General features: G+C 37.0%; 1 protein-coding gene and 1 long non-coding RNA gene across 5 annotated transcripts; one reads left to right on the top strand and one right to left on the bottom strand.

Annotated features, from left to right (window-relative positions):
- Positions 1–369: 369 nt before the first annotated feature.
- On the bottom strand, positions 370–5,668 carry LOC109504102 (uncharacterized). Of its 2 annotated transcripts, XR_003113092.1 has the most exons (5): positions 5,040–5,668; positions 2,036–2,340; positions 1,724–1,894; positions 1,486–1,653; positions 370–1,109 (listed from the first exon to the last, which is right to left on the bottom strand). It is a non-coding gene; the product is annotated as an uncharacterized LOC109504102 (long non-coding RNA). The 2 variants fall into 2 exon arrangements; XR_003113091.1 differs by lacking the exon at positions 5,040–5,668 and having other exon boundaries at positions 2,036–2,550.
- Positions 5,669–14,039: 8,371 nt separating this feature from the next.
- Positions 14,040–17,054, top strand: LOC105186207 (Multiple inositol polyphosphate phosphatase 2). Of its 3 annotated transcripts, none has more exons than XM_011146249.3 (9): positions 14,040–14,173; positions 14,452–14,751; positions 14,840–15,150; positions 15,218–15,343; positions 15,458–15,602; positions 15,716–15,816; positions 15,957–16,066; positions 16,157–16,354; positions 16,451–17,054. In XM_011146249.3, the coding sequence occupies exons 2-9, from the start codon at positions 14,592–14,594 to the stop codon at positions 16,554–16,556; spliced, it is 1,257 nt and encodes a 418-aa protein (XP_011144551.1). In that variant the 5' UTR covers positions 14,040–14,173; positions 14,452–14,591; the 3' UTR covers positions 16,557–17,054. The 3 variants fall into 3 exon arrangements, with proteins under 3 accessions (XP_011144551.1, XP_011144550.1, XP_025155835.1); XM_011146248.3 differs by having other exon boundaries at positions 14,047–14,173; positions 16,437–17,037; XM_025300050.1 differs by having other exon boundaries at positions 14,050–14,173; positions 14,626–14,751; positions 16,437–17,037.
- Positions 17,055–17,278: the final 224 nt, after the last annotated feature.

Below are 17,278 nucleotides of genomic sequence, written 5' to 3'. Positions count from 1 at the left end.
TATAGGACTTGCGCACAGAAATGCTTTTATTTTAAGACATTTTTCTTAAATATGAAACAGTTCTGTGAACTAATTATATTTTTTATATTAAGTTTATATCTACGATGAATGGCATGTTCTAATAATGTTAATCAAGATAAATTCATACAAATTTACACTTATACATATATTTAGATTAAAAATTAATAATTATTTGAAGGATGTTTTATTTATTTACCAAAAACTAAACTAAAATGTTTCTTATTTAAAGTGGCGTTTCAAAATTTAAAAACACAAGATTTCATCTTTTGTAATAAGTATATTTTATAATAAACAAAAAATTTATATAAATATTTTACATTATACTTGTAACAATAACTACATATTTAAAAACATAACTTACATCTGTAGGATAACTTTATAAAGGTTGTTTTATCATATATACAAGGTGTCTCGTAACTAATGTTGCAGAGCTTGTGGAGACATAGAGCGGGTTAAGACAAACATAAAAGTCCTATACCGTTATGCGAGATTCGCAATAATTATCGAATTATTAATGACAGAAATCTGACGAGTGAGCGCGCGTCGAAATGGATGATTGGAGAAGCGTCGCAGCCGGGCCATAGCACGGCTCAATCAATCTAGCAACTATTGGCAGAATGCGGCGAAACGTAGGAGTGGCGAAATAAAACACGAATAGCGACACATTGTCCTTCCCTTCGCCGCGCACCGGCAGTTTCTGGATCGACTGGGCCGCGCTCTTGTCGAAATGGCTGCAACGCTTCTCAAATCATTTATCAGTCGGCGCGCTTCTATTTCTCAGATTTCTATCATTAATAATTCGATAATTATTGCAAAACGGTATGGGACTTGTATGTTTGTCTTAAACCGTTCTATGTCTCCATGAGCTCTGCAACATTAGTTATGAGACATCCTGTATATATTATATCGTTGTCAATATTTTATATATTATACTATGTTTGCTTGAGTGCCTCTTCCTTCTTCAACAGTTTTAGCATAACAATCTTCTCTTCTGCTTCTGCAATCGCCATTTTTTTAGCATGAAGCTCCCGCTGCTGCTCAATTGCTTCTCGTAGTTTTATTAATCTTAATTATTTTTTGTTACAGTTCTGAAAATCAATTACTTTACCATTAGTATTTTATTATCATTAATTTGATGAAATGAAGATTACTTTCCCCCTTACTTTTGTTTCGTTGCAATTTCAATAATATTGCCAGTAAGATAAATATCATATTACTATATAAACGTTATACATTAGGCTGTTGCTGAAATATTTATGTATTTAATTTCATACACAAATCAGTTAAAATTATGTGTTCATTTAATGTTGTAATATACAAAGTTTAATATGTAACGTTACTGGGATATATTTGCTTTACCAGCAAGTTATTGAAATGACAACGAAATATTATTCATATTAACGAATATTAATAATTAATATAAACTAAAATTTATAAGATTTTTCATTGCCATTAGATTTTTACTCTTTAAAGCGGTCCCTTTTTCCAATGGTGTGCTATGAGATTTGGATGGGATGCTCTGATCATACAGAAATACATCATTAGTATCTTCCTCGTCCTTCTCATTTTCATCTTCGATGATCACTTATGTGGATGGTCTTTATGTGGATGTAGAACATATCTGTACATTATCTGAAAAATGAAAAGTCAAAATTGAATGTTGTAATATAAAAGAAAAATAAGATCTACATATAGTGCTTACATTCTTTCTCAAATACCGCAGTGCTGTCAAATGGGCAATTAATTTCTGCGTCTAAATTAGCATGTGTTGCATCCATGAATTCCATTACTGGGTCATTCGGTTGTACTAATGCAGAACCTCCACCTGTCATAAGCCGGTGTGGTACCGGATCGTCGTGTTTAATTTTCGTTTCTTGAAATGATAAATTAATAAGATAAATATCAAAATATAATAAAAAGGAACTAAATATAAAGACATACATATGTTAAAAGAAGTTCACTTAACAAAAGTATATATAATAAACTGATAAATTATCAATAAGATCATTATTACTTTTATTTCATGTTATCCCAGCATTTCCTCAGTTGTTTGCTGGAACGAAGCGTACAACTTTCGCTAGCATATTTTTTTGTTACTCTCTCCTATGCCTCTGCCTTATTCTTCATATCTGTCGCATCGGTTTTTTTATATTTAATAACTTTTTCTTCCGAAATAAGCCGCGCCAAGAGCATTCTCTCCCAGTCCGTATAATGAACACTTTTGTCCATTATTGACTAATATGATTTTTGTTTTATTGTAAATAAGATAGTGACAGGACTGACAGGTTATAGGCCTGTTCTTTCCATGGACCTAAGAATCTATGAACAGCGCAAAGCATATATTGGGAATATAGATTGGCAATAGATTGGGAAATATATGGGCGGTAAGGAGGGGTATAGCGCTGTCTCTTTCTACAATAGGACACTGTCGGATGTTTCCACACACACGATGATTTCCGAAGTTAACGAATATAACATATAAGTCTTTCCCCAGCAAACACAATATTACATGTAATGTGCATGTTAGTTATAATTTCCTACTCAACAATATAACTGTTATATAACACATGTGTTTTTCATATATATATATATATATATATATATATATGTCACATATATATATGTATACAGGGTGCACGATTTATCTGAAGATATTGAAATATCTCGAGAACTATGCATTGGATAAAAAAAAGTGGTTAATGAAAGTTGTTAGTCTCGAAGGGGGACATCCAATGATACCAAACTCGACCTCCCACCCCACCCCCTGGGGGTGGGGGTTGGGGGCAACTTTGAAATCTTAAATAGAAACCCCCATTTTTTATTGCAGATGCGGATTCTACGCCATAAAATACGTAAATTTTGTCCGAAACTTTTTTCGATTCGTGATAGATGGCGCTGTAATCGCAAAAAATTATATTTTCCGCAATTCGCCAGAAATGATCATTGGATTGAGAAATAAAAAATACCTGTTCAATATTTTTAAGGAACATAATAAAAGTTATTTCCCCCCCCATCCTCTCGGGGTAGGGTGGGTGATAACGTTCAAATCTCAAATGGGGACCCACATTTTTCATTGCAGAATTACATTGTACGTGAAATTTTTATTGAAACAATTTTTTTCATTCGTGATAGATAGCGTTGAATTTTTCCAAGAAACTACTTTTAGCGTTACACAGGAACAACGACGAGGACGTAGTAGTATTATGTTCCCTTCGGGTGCTTTTTTAATGTGAGTCCCCTTGCCTCTCACAGATCGGGGTGCTTCTTTAATGTGAGTCCCTTTGCCTCTCACTGTTCAATTAATTAGAGTAAGTATTCGAAATTTTTACCTTCAACTTCAATACACTTATTGATCCTTTTTTCAAATGACTGTACACAGGATAGAAGCATATCTGCGGGAATTTCAGCGCAAGCGTTTCTTATGCGTTCTACCATGTTTTCACGAGTTGTTGGCACTTGTTGATAAACCTTATCTTTTAGGTTAGGTTGATAAGCCTTATCTTTTTAATAACTTTTATTATGTTCCTTAAAAATATTGAATAGGTATTTTTTATTTCTCAATCCAATGATCATTTCTGGAGAATTGCGGAAAATATAATTTTTTTGCGATTACAGCGCCATCTATCACGAATCGAAAAAAAAGTTTCAGACAAAATTTACGTATTTTGTGGCGTAGAATCCGTATCTGCAATAAAAAACAGGAGTTTCTATTTAAGATTTCAAAGTTGCCCCCAACCCCCACCCCCAGGGGGTGGGGTGGGAGGTCGAGTTTGATATCATTGGATGTCCCCCTTCGAGACTAACAACTTTCATTAACCACTTTTTTTATCCAATGCATAGTTCTCGAGATATTTCAATGTCTTCAGATAAAACGTGCACCCTGTATATATACAGGGTATCCCATTTTAAAGGACCCACTCAAATATCTCAAAAACACTCCGTTAAATCGAAAAATGATTCAGACAAAAGTTGTTCAAATTAGTTGGTAGAAAAAGATAATATAATAAGAGATTGGGATTTCTATTTAAGAAAATTGATGATCAGTGAATATCTCGAAAGTGATGCCATTTATAAACAAAATGCTATCGCTGTCTTATGTCTTCCTTCAAGCCAAACAGCTTTTGTCTGAAACATTTTTTCGATTTAACGCAGTATTTTTAAGATATTTGAGTAGGTCCTTTAAAATAGGACACCCCGTATATATTGAGTCTTCTGGAAAGTTTTTATTTAATGACGGCAGAAGCGAAAGATCGTATGCCACAAATTGTTTTTGTTATATAGATACATTCCAAAAGATGATATTTGTGATCGATCTAGCAAATTTATAAAATATTCTGGACACACTTTCCTCTTGTTGTGACAATCAATAATTTTCCATAAAAATTCTGTAACAATAATCATGAGAGATATGTTCAACTCAACATTTGTATACATTTCATTAATTATTTACAGTGAATGATTATCATACAGCAAAAGAAAAGTGCTCGGAACATTTTACAAATTTGTAAAATCGATCATAAGTGTCGTTTTATGGAAGTCTCTTATTTTAACGTACATGAAAAAAAAAAGATTAATATACCATTGTTTTCATTTCTGACATCAAACAAGAATAGTCACAGAAAGTTCCCAAGATCTGTAATATTTCAAAGAATAAAATGATATTTTAAAAAGACGCCGTTTTATCGACTCAATAGAACGTCAATAAGATGTCACCTTGTTATTTGGAATAATACAGGTCTTAAAGACTTGCGGTAACTATTCTTGAATTAATAAGACGTCTAAGTTTGGGATATGAAACTAAATCATTGTGAAACTAAATCGTGGTGATTAAATATAATTGGTGATTAAATATGAGAATTAGAGTATGTGACGTGGCGATTTTGGGGTCGCCCGTCACAAGAGGCGGAGGGTCTCCGAGGGGGTCCCCGGGCTGTCGCGCTCGGTCGCGATCGTGACACGAGCTGCGTAATTTTACGGAGGAATCGCGGATATGTTTTGGTTGGTGAGCGATCTCGTACCAGCAGGTGCAGGATTGCTGTTCTTTTTCTTTCTGGTGATACTCCCGCGGCCCTATGACTTGTGTGCCCCTTCGCCGTGGGTAGCCTCCGACTAGCAGGAGCAGAGGACGAGGGAAAAGAGACCGAGAAGGAAGGAAGGAGATATCGAGAAGCCGCCGCGAGCATTAAGGGATCTCTCAGGTGATGTCATTGGCCCACTTATAATTTCGGTTTCGAACAATTGTGCCGTTAAGATCGCACCGCTGCGATCGATATATTTTTGTCTATTATCGTAGGCACGAAAACAAACCGGGACACGACACCTGCTAACGAGGAACCTGGATCACGCGGAAGAGGCTCGTCGACAAAGGAGAAAATAAAGAGCCGCCTCTCGATGTCGCGTGATCCCGGAAGGAAAAAAAATTGAAGCAACAGGAGCAACGTCGTTCGAGATCGGAGGAAGAGATCTCACTTCTGGCGAAGACGCGAACAGAGAACGAACGCATAATTGTTGTCGAAAAAGACCTCGCGAGCTTAGGGGAGCTATCGCATTTTTTTATGGTGTCGTGGGTGCATGGGCGTGCAGTGTATCGTGCACGTGCGAATCCCGGAGAGAGGTAGCGAGAGCGAGCGAGGCGGGCTAGAGAGAGAGAGAGAGAGAGAGAGAGAGAGAGAGAGAGAGAGAGAGAGAGAGAGAGAGAGAGAGAGAGAGAGAGAGAGAGAGAGAGAGATCGAGCGAGGGCAGGCGGCGAGAAGGAGAGCGAGCGAATCGGACCAGTGGAGGAGCGCGACGCAACCGAAGGAGGCTGCCGCCGGCGTGAGAGAGTGTAAGAGTATCCGTCTGTAGTAGCCTTTGCTGCGTGAACCGCTTGCGCGGCGGGACCGATCGGCTGTCGGACTTTGGGGCGAAAATTTGTGTTGAGAGTTGGTGTCCGAAGCCGTTTGGCGGTCCTCCCGCGGAACGCGGGGAGCAGGGCGTCTCTCTCTCGTACGCGAGTGTTAGCAGCTATCGAAAGCACGAGTTGTGCGCTGCGAGGACATATCGGGTCGATATCGCCTCTCCGTCAGGAGTCAATCGGACAATTTTTGTACGTGGCCCGCGAGTCACCGCGTATACCGAACAGCTATCGGAGTAGCGATCCCGGCGGGACTCAGGTGTCGCCGGGACAGGAATACCGAATTGAAATATACGTCGTTTCTGTTAAACCGCTTGAGTCCGCATTATTTCCAATTCCCACCCCCGACTCCGACTATAATTCTAGGAGTTACCGGTCTCGTAGACGATCGAGTCGTCTCGCCGCCGCTATCGTTAGTGTTGGTGGGCACGATCATCATGCATGGCGCCCAACCACTTTGGAGGAGGAAAGTTTTTGGCGACGAGGCGGAGGGCGACGGACAGATCGTCGCGAATTTTTGCCTGCTTCCTGCGTGATAGGAGCGGTCGCAAGCAATATACAAAGTGTCCCATAATTGTAACATACCAACTCCATAGGGGCGTAGAGCTAAGCGAGAGGAACGAAAAAGTGCTCTTCTATTTAGCGATATCTTGTATAATTTTTTAATAATAACCGCAATTTGAAATGTTGCTACAACATTGCAGATATAATAATGCAAAATATTGTTTTTGAAATATCTCTGCAATATTGCACTACAATGTGCAATGTTGCAACATTGCAGCAATATTGCTGCAATTGTCTGTGCTGTATGGATACTGCAACACAAAATTGACCCCAAAAATTATGTATTACATAAGGGAATCAAACATCTGCGTATGCGTATATTGGAGTCCACAAGGAGAGGGGGTATATAAACAATATGGCCCATCCAATTAGGAGAAATGTGTTTTGATTTAACCAATCGGACGTGAATGTCGGACACTAGGATGGTACATACTTTTCGGGGTCATGTATTGAGTCGGAGTTAGCAGTCTAATTATACTATAAAAGTCTGTGAGTACATCTATGAAATAAGGCGGCCTTGGAGACAGTGTTGAGAACATAGACATAGTATATCTAGACTGCGTGTTCTCCCAAATTTCAAGAGTGGAGGTATAACACTCGTAGAAAAGGAAGCACTCTGTTTTTACTATTCGTTCTCTCTCGCACAGTCCCGATGGAAGGGGAATAGAGGCGGTGGTTACTGTATAGCACTGTACAGCAACTGCCTCCCCTATACCCCTTCTATCGGGACTGTGCGAGATAGAACGAATAGTAAAAATCATAGACTTATAGAGATAGACTGCGCGTCCAATGAGAGGACTTGAGGGAAACATTAAAGTGAGAGGATCGATAGCTGAGCGAGTGTGTCTCTGTCTAACATGTGTCTTTGTGGGGGAAGCCGAAGAGGTGAAAGAGAGTGGGAGAGTTAAGCCCTAAACACAATGCCAGATAACAGACAATAAGAATAAAAATATACCAATCACAATCGACTATTACAAGAATAATCTATTGTGATTGGTCTATTTTTATTCTTATTGCCTGTTGCCTGGCATTGTGTTTAGGGTTTTATACGACCAGTACAACATTCCCCAGTACATCTTTCCCCTTATGTTCTTTTCTCCCCTTTCCTAACACAGAGCGAGAGAGAGAGCCTCACTCACGCAATATCTCTGTCCTCTAATGTTGTCTTCAGCACGCCCATAAGGAGGCGCAATCTATGGACCAGAGCACAGACTTCTGCATAACGCATAATACACAACGCATAAGATAATCAACCAATCAGAGTTCTTCATTTCTGTCCTGAGGAGGGAAATGAAGAAAACTAATTGGTTTATTCTCTTATGTGTTATGTATTATGTGTTATGCAAAAGCCTGTGCTCTTGCCCTATGGGCCAGAGCACAGGCTTTCTGCATAACGCATAATACACAACGCATAAGAGAATCAACCAATCAAAGTTCTTCATTTCTATCTTGAGGAGGGAAACGAAGAAAACTAATTGGTTTATTCTCTTATGCGTTATGTATTATGCGTTATGTATTATGTGTTATACAAAAGCCTTTGCTTTTGCCCTATCTCTATAAGTCTATGGTAAAAACAGAGTATATCCTTTTCTACGTGAGCTATACCCCCACTCCTCGAACACGCAGTTTAGATATACTAGATGCGCAACTAAGTTTTCGGATTTCACACATGGATGGCGCTAACGACACATGTAGTCGACATACATGTCTGAAGTTGTGTTTTTTTATAGCTTGGACATCTGTTAACAATAACCAGTCGTAATACCAACACATATCGCAACGCAAAAATATTTTTTCTAATCACGAAGATGTTGAGTTTTGTGCCAAATAAACAGCATTTGCGGGAAGCTTTGCTTTTCTGCTTTAACTTGAAAAAAGTGCAGCTGAAGCACGTCGTTTACTTGAGGAGGCCTACGGCGAACATGCACCATCGAAAACTACCTGTGAAGATTGGTTTAAACGCTTCAGAAGTGGCGATTTCGATACTGAGGACAAGGAGCGCTCCGGAAGACCAAAAACAAGCCGGAGGACGCTGATCTGCAAACGTTATTGGATGAAGATGATACGCAAACACAAAACCAACTTGCGGAGGTATCAAACATGACTCGCCAAGATATTTCCAAACGTTTACATGCCATGGGAAAAATTGAAAAGGAAGGAAAATGGATGCCGCATGAGTTGACTGAGAGACAAATGGAAAATCGAAGAGCCACTTCCGAAATTTTGCTTTTGCGGCATGAAAGAAAGAGTTTCCTGCATCGAATTGTTACTGGCGATGAGAAGTGGATATATTTCGAGAATCCCAAGCGCAAAAAATCGTGGTTTTCACCTGGCGAAGCATCAACATCGACGGCACGGCCAAATCGCTTCGGAAAGAAGACAATGCTCTGCGTTTGGTGGGACCAGAAAGGAATCGTGTACTATGAGCTGCTGAAAAGAAGCCGGGCGAAACTATCAATGGGCATCGCTACCGACAACAACTGATCAATTTGACCACCATGCATTGCTCGAAAAATGGTCAGAATGGGACACGAGACACGAATGAGTGATATTGCAGCACGACAACGCTCCGTGCCATTGCACTTCTATCGTCCAGGACGCCATCAAAACGCTGAAATGGAATCTGCTACCGCACCCGCCGTATTCGCCAGACCTGGCCCCTTCCGATTATCACTTGTTCCGGTCGATGGCGCATGGCTTGGCTGGGCAACACTTGGCCAATTTCGAAAAAGTGCAAAATTGGTTGGATGAATGATTTCGGTCTAAAGACGCGTCGTTTTATCGTCGCGGTATTCATGAGCGATATTGCCACAGAGATGGCAAAAATGTGTAGTTAGCAAGGGACGATATTTTGAATGAACCATTTTTTATATTTCTCTTGAAATTTTCCATTTTTCATTGATCAAAAAAACCCGGAAACTTAGTTGCGCACCTAGTACTATGTCTATGGCTGGGAATGCCATCGCGCGCACAGTCGCGGCCTATTCCCACCACTCACTCGATCTCCTCATGCTCCTCACGCGCTTGACGCAGTGAGCGAGATTGAGATAGCGCGCTCATGCTCGCCTTATCGCACGCCGAGCGAGACAGCGCGCTCATGTTCGCCTTGTCGCACTGACTTATCACGCGATAGATTTCTTCGCGTCCTCGGCGTGAATTCTAAATCCCCGAGCGGCTCAGGTCGAGCTGCAACTATGACCGTTAATTATACTCGATATAATTAATATATATAATTATTTATAATTATGAAAAATTGAGGAAGAAAGAAAACCACTCTTAACCAGAAACGTGGAGAGAATGAAATCATAAAAATAATATATTCTTACTCATTTATAACATCCCAAAACAATATTATTATACAAAAAAATATTAATATACATGCATAAAGTAAATAATTAGATGTGCACAAGCTATATTTTATCTTTTATAAAAGCGAATTAGAAAGAGATCGAATTGTACTAATTAATTTTGTTAATACCGGTTATTTAAAATTACTGTTCATAGTTTTACTTGATAATATGATTTTCTATGCATCGTCAAAATGTAAAGCAATTAATTGATCCTTCTGCTCTGATGTAAAATTTAGATGCAAAGATTGCCATTCTTTTTGTAAAATCTCCTCATCAAATCCGCTGAATCGTTTGGCAACAAAAAAACATCTTAAATGGATTTGTTCAGGCTGTTCTCTTCGTCTTCTTCCTGCAGAACAAATTTCGGCTCAAAAACTGTTAATTTATTAAGAAATTCCTCTTTCACAAAAAGTCTTTTCCGAATTTATTCTGCAGCGATGTTATAAAAAGATAAACAATTGGCATAAACTGATTTTACAATTTCACCGTGACCTTCCTCATTCAATCGATCAAGAAAGTCTTGGCAATCTTGTCCAACCAGAACTTGATCAAGAGATTGACGATTGCACACGAGTAACGGATTGATTATATCAATACCAACTAATTTTAATAATGGAGCTTTCACAACATTGCGTAGAATTGTTTTCAAAAGATTTTCCGTGGGCGACTGATGAACGTTTCTTCAGCTTGAAAAGACGCATTAAACTTGTTAAAAGCGACTAAAATATACTCAAAAAACAAAAGATATGCTTGTAATTCTGGATTTTGCATCATAGACAGTAAGGTAGCCCCAGACTTCGATTTTTCGCTCAATTGCTCTCCTTGCAAGAATTTTAATAACACGCCCCAATTTTTGTTCAGTCTAGCCACGCATGAATGACGAAAAAGCCATCGCGTTTCAGTCAGTTTAAAAATTTTTCTATTATTATCATGACCGAAAAATGAATTTTGAAATTGTTTAAAAATACACGCGCGTTTGGGACTGCTATTGATAAACGATGCCACTTTTCGCATCAATTCCTCACATGCTTCAGGAATTGCTGCGCAAACTGCATTTGTTACTAATGCAGGTGAATGACAAGGGCATGGCATCTTATTAAATTTTGGCAATATTGCAGTAATTTTGTTTTAAATGATTCATATTTTCCTGTCATAACGGAGATGTTATCACAGGAAAGAGCGAGAATGTTTTGGAACGGAATTTACTTTTTCCACATTTCATCTTTAAAAGTGGTAAATCATTTTTCGGCACTACAATCACTCGCGTCTAAATGAATAAATTCTAATAATTCCGTTCGAACATCCAAAGTCTGAGGCTCAACGTACAAGAAACGTCATCGATTTGTCATTTGTAATATCGGATGTTTCATCGATAAAAATAGAAAATTTATTATTTTATAATTTTTCCATAAGTTATTCCTGCTCACGAGCATATAAAACACTATTAATTATTTTTGGACCCTTCTTCCGATGCATTGTCATACTTTGCAAAACTGCGGAATCTTTTCCAACGTCTTGAAAAAAACTCAAAATTGTTTCTGCCGTTTGAAACGAAATGTTTTTTTCGGTAATTAATGCTGCAAATTTTACTTCAACTATTTTTTCCGATCTGTAAAAGGCAGAAAAGATTCTTCATCTGGCGTATTCAAATCTTCGGTAAAGCCGCTTTTGCGACACTCAAAAATGTGTTTCTTCGTGTCGCTATGCCGCTGAAGCTCGTTGAGACCACATTGAAACTTTGAATTGCAGAAGGAGCAAAAAGAACTGTATGGATCATTCGGGACTTTTTCCAGCTATGGTTTGAATTGTTTATTTTCAAGCCATAAATGATCAAATTCCCTCCTGTAAAATTCCTTTTCAGTTGCTTTTACTTCTACGGGGCAATTTTGCAAAGCGTTATTTCGATGAAGTGTCAACTCGGCGTGTCTAGAAACTCGTGATGAGCAAACGTTTTATTGCATACTTGACAAAAATATTTACTATAGTCCTCAGGGACTTCTTTTATCCAAGATTTATAATTGTCGTTTTCCAGCCAATCATGAGAAAAAGCTTGTTTAAATTTCTTAGCACATTTAAAATCCATATTACAGGAGAAATACTGAAGAAATAAGTACAGAAATAAAGATCTAAAAATAGCAAATAACGCAAAAAAGGCAACTGTAAATACTTCGAAAAAAATTGTATATGAGAAAAAAAATAGAAGAAGCGTCTAAAGAATCTTACTTCACAACTATATTGCGTGGAAATAGAATCTATGATGACCAAACAATCATAAATTATATACTAATAATACACTAATAATACACTAATAATATACATAAAATACTACCTATGAAACAAGTCTACATACTGTAAGCAGTTAGCAGACTGTCAAGACCGCGGAATATTAGATAGAACCGTTAAATTATCGAGAACGAGATAAACGAGGAATATAAACAGATCTCAGACAAATAGACTTGGCGACCGAAACTGTTGTTTTGAATGTTAGTTATTGTTCGTAAGTCTTTGATTAACTTGTATTTGACAATATATCATCGATAATCATATCCCGAATAATATGACGCCTCGTTGCCTTTATCCGCGGGTACATCAGCATCGACGTGGACTAATAAGAAGTCTCCAGGACGATTCGAAACAAAGATTTAAGGGCAGCAACGAGGAAAAGGAGGACACATTATTCTCGCACACATTTATTGCACACTTTATTTTACTCGCTTTTTGCTTTTGCTTTTCGGCTTTGTTCGGCTTACGCTTTGCTTTTGTCACGATTATTGTATGAGCATAAATATCGTTATCTGTTATCATTAAATTGCTTCGAGTACGTGTCACTTTTCTACCGTGTGATCATCCTTGCCGCCTTTCTTTTCGAGCATCGCGGCGGCTTTCTCGACCATTTCTCTGTTTCGCTTACGGCTTAGCTTACTGACTACCTAGGCCTTAAAATATTAAACATCAAACAGCTACGAAAACACAAAAGAATAACCGCTAATCGCACTACGTTTACAAGCGGTAGACAAAGAACAATTAAAAGCGAGACTCATGCCAGATTCGGAACGTTAAGAGAATAGCTATTGCTTGCTTCTATGATCTCCGCCGTACGCTGTTCTGCTACAGTAGCATCGCTTGTTTTTCTTTCATAGAGCGCCTACGCCGCGCAATATCATTCCCCGCGTTTCCTCTTTTCCTTTTTTTTATCGCAGCTCGGCCTGAGCCGTTCGGAGACTTAGGATTCACGTCGAGAAAACGATAGAAAAGTCGATGGACGTTAAATAAGACATCGGATCTTACAAATTTTCGGCAAGAAATACGTCACCCGGCAGACCGCGACTCTGGCAGTGAAATTTTTTATACGATCTAAGATCGCGGTCTGCCAAATGACGTTTTTCTTTCTGACCGAAAACTTGTAAGATCCAATATCTTATTTTATATCGTTTCATGTTTCTAAAAATATCATCTAGGCAATTAAATACTAATAAAGAACCTGATATAAATTTTTCATAATTATAAATAATTGTATATATTAATTATATCGAGTATAATTCAAAGTAGCAGTCGGCCTGAGCCGCTCGGGGATTTCCCAGACAGCACACGAATGTCCATTGGACGTCCGTTATATGTCCATTCTTTTTTATAAAAGACGTCCATAAGACGTACGTTTGTCACAACTTCGGACATGGACGTTCGATGGACGTACATCGGACGTCTTACAGATCCGATGTCCAATAAGGACATCCTTGTTACATCCAATTTATGTCCACGGACGTAAATCGGACATACGGATATAAATTGGACATGAAACGTACATCCATTAAATGTCCGGTGATGTCTGGATCATGCGCTTTAAACCGTCAGTGAGTTTTGATATAAACTACGTTTACACGACAAGGTTAATCCGGATAGTAACAACCGTAGTTGATGAATTCTTTGATTCGATTGATATATTCTTTTAGATCTAAAAATATACTTTAATCGGATTCGACACTGCACTAAAGCCAGCGGTACACGGTGCTTGTTTTCGTGCTGGATTGCTTGCTGGATGAAAATACTGCATTGTGATTGGTATATTTTCGAAGATGGATGAAAATGCACCAATCAGAACACAGTATTTTCATCCAGCAAGCAATCCAGCACGAAAACAAGCATCGTGTGCCGCTGGCTTTAGAAGCCGTGTAAACGTAATCATATATGTAGCTTACGTCACTTCAGGCATGCGCTGTAGCATGCCTGAAGTGACGGGAAATTCTTTGGATCTCGCAGCACTTTGGCCATAACGGAAGTCGGCTGATCCCGAGCGCCATTCAACCAATATACTACTACTAATTTTTTCGTCATTTGCTCGCTAAATGTATACGCATCTTTATGAATTTATACTTGTCTCTTGTTGATTTTTAATATTTCGATTTTAATTATAATTATAACTGTTTTCCACCTACCTCGTCACATATGAATATTTCATATTACTAATATGAAATAAGGAGTCTGTTCTTTATAGTTGCACTGCTGAACTAGTGCAATAAGTTAAAATGAGACAACTATATTTTTTCTCATTCTAACTTATTGCACTAGTTCAGCAGTGCAGCTATAAAGAACAGACCAAATTTAAAATATAAGAAATTATTTCAGATTTACATATGAATCACAGATGAAATACATGTTTATTATTTATTTATTTATTCATGAATATAATGCATATCTCAAATTGCTGAGAGTGCATGTATATGATTGTAAACTCTATGATATAATTGCAATATAATAAGAACAAAATGCTTAAGTGGCTAATTGCTATACTTTGTATAGCAATTGCAAATATTTCTTTGGACTATACTTCTTTCATCCAAGATGAAAGTTACAAATGTAAACTAGGAGCCAAAACTCCATATAGATGTGTAGCTAATTATAATGATACACCAATAAAATATTCAGGTATGCATAAAATTAATATTACTTTTGACATATCTGCTTGATATGAATGAATATGTATTGATATATTTTTTTTATATTCTCATTACAGGTTGTACAGAAAAAAAAATCTGGTTGCTTCTACGGCATGGCACCAGATATCCAGGCAAAAAGTATATACCTCGTATGTTAGATGAATTGCCAAAATGGAAACATATAATATTAAAGAATTATGATAATGGTGAAACAAGATTGTCAGCTGATGATGCTGCTTTATTTAAAAAGTGGAAACCAATATTTACTTCAAGTGATACAATGAAATTAGCAATAGAGGGTGAAAATGAAATGATTGATCTTGGGGAAAGATATCAAGCAAGATTTCCATCTCTGATGCCAGAAGTCTACAGCAATCAGACCTACAAAGTATATATGACTAAGTATTTGTTAAATATAAATTTATGTTCTTTAATTACTAGCTGCTTAGTTTTAGTTCAGATATACTTCAACTCAACGCACAGAGGAGAGTGCAAAACATTTTGCTGTTGGATTATTTGGTTGGCAAAAAAGTCAGTCTGTTTGGTATCCAGAACCAGCATACAGAGATCCTGTGTTGAGAGTAATTTTACTTTAATACTTAAATTTTAAGATGTGAATTACTAATTGTTTTCTTCCTTTTTGTGTCAACCATTTCTTGTTCATCTATCTGTTTCTTATTTTTATATATTTTTAGTTTTACAAAGCTTGTCCTCGTTGGCGTCAAGAAGTTGACAAGAATCCAAATGCAAAAGCAGAAAAGAACAAATTTTTGGATAGCAAGATTGTTACTGATATGTTAAATAATATTAAAGATTATATTGGCCACTATGTCAATTATGGTTAGTATCAATTATGTTATTTATATATGATTATTAGATATTTGATATATGTATACAGATTTAAATTGAGTGTTATATTGACATTTCTCATAAATTCAGTGCAAACGTTTCAGAAACTGCATTTTTAATGTATTCCATGTGTGCCTTTGAGACTGCTTGGGATCAAAATATAGTATCTCCTTGGTGCAAGATATTTTCCTTAAATGATTTTAAGGTGATATTTTGGAGAAATGATATATCTTACTTTTATATATATAAATTAGATTAAGCCATCAACCATTACCATTTAATTACAGATTTCACTAAAATAAAATATTTTTAAGTGAAAATTTTCTTGGAATTTATATTTTACAGGTATTTGAATTTGCAGAAGATTTAGGGCTTTATTGGATTGATGGATATGGATACCAGTTAACTTATCAACAAGCATGTCCTGTCTTAAAAGACATGTTCGACTTCTTTGTGTACGTTATTTAAATAATAAATGTGATTTTGTTTTCGTAAATATAATATATGCAACATTTTGCATTTAAAGAATATGGTTTATTTTACAGGTCCAACAAAAGCCTAATAACAACGGTTTATTTTACACATTCTGGGACAATTCTAAAGTTACTGTCTTTACTTGGAGTAGCTAAAGACACATATCCTTTAATGCACAATTCTTTTACATTGCATGAGGAGGATAAAAGAGCATGGAAGACCAGTATTATTGATGCATTTGCATCTAACATTGCATTCGTCCTATATGAGTATGTTTCTATTTTTTAATTATGCGTGCCATGTCACATATGTGTTTCATATATAATTGCCTGATTTTGCTTTTACCTGTAGTTGTCTATCTCAAGGTCCCAGTATTCTGTTCATGCTTCAAGAACGACCAGTATATTTGCCAAACTGCCCAAGGAACATGCCATGTTCAATATCTACTATGAAAGCTACATATCCAGATAATGATGAGGAATGTCTATTTCATGCTATGTGCAATATATCAACGTAAGAAAGTTAACAAAAATGCTTTTGTAACAGATTTCGTACAATGCCTTGACACTTGTGTGGGTGTGTGTGTGTGTGCGTATATAGGCGCACATGCCATATCTAAGTCATTAAATATTTTTTGTAAAGCAAATATGTTATTCGGATAAACAATATGTTAAACATGATTCAGAATTCGTGATACTTGTTACGTGCGACAAATTCACATATGTGAAAGAAGAAAATCATTATCATCATCATCTCTTAAGCTTCTTTTTATGTCTTCATAAATAATTAAAAATGGCGAGGGTTTATTTGTTGAGTGTACAGCCCTGAGGGGAATAGGAATCTGACTATTGTAGACAGAAATGAGCGCAACACATGAGTTGCATGACAAATTCATTACCATCATCATCATAACAAACGCAACGTTAATAAATTTTATCATTTATATCAATTTATTATGTTGTCTTTTTCTTACGATTTCCTTACGGTTTCCTTACGTACTATTTTATATTCTTTTACAGTTTTTTCTCACAAAATTTTTTCAAACAATATTCCTTTTCTGATATAACTATTTCCCTGAAAAGCGAGAGCTATATCGCTCATATCCATGAGCGATTTTTGATTAATTATCTTTCGATTCTCTATTACTACCTATGCCCATTGGTAGAATGGCGCGTAGGATACGGTCCTGGTAC

The sequence above is a fragment of the Harpegnathos saltator genome, unplaced genomic scaffold (genome assembly GCF_003227715.2).
Source record: "Harpegnathos saltator strain DR-91 unplaced genomic scaffold, Hsal_v8.6 scaffold320, whole genome shotgun sequence".
In the NCBI taxonomy this organism is placed as follows: Eukaryota; Metazoa; Arthropoda; class Insecta; order Hymenoptera; family Formicidae; genus Harpegnathos; species Harpegnathos saltator.
The sequence above is the reverse complement of the archived record's forward strand: the minus strand, read 5'-3'. Positions and strand labels throughout refer to the sequence as shown.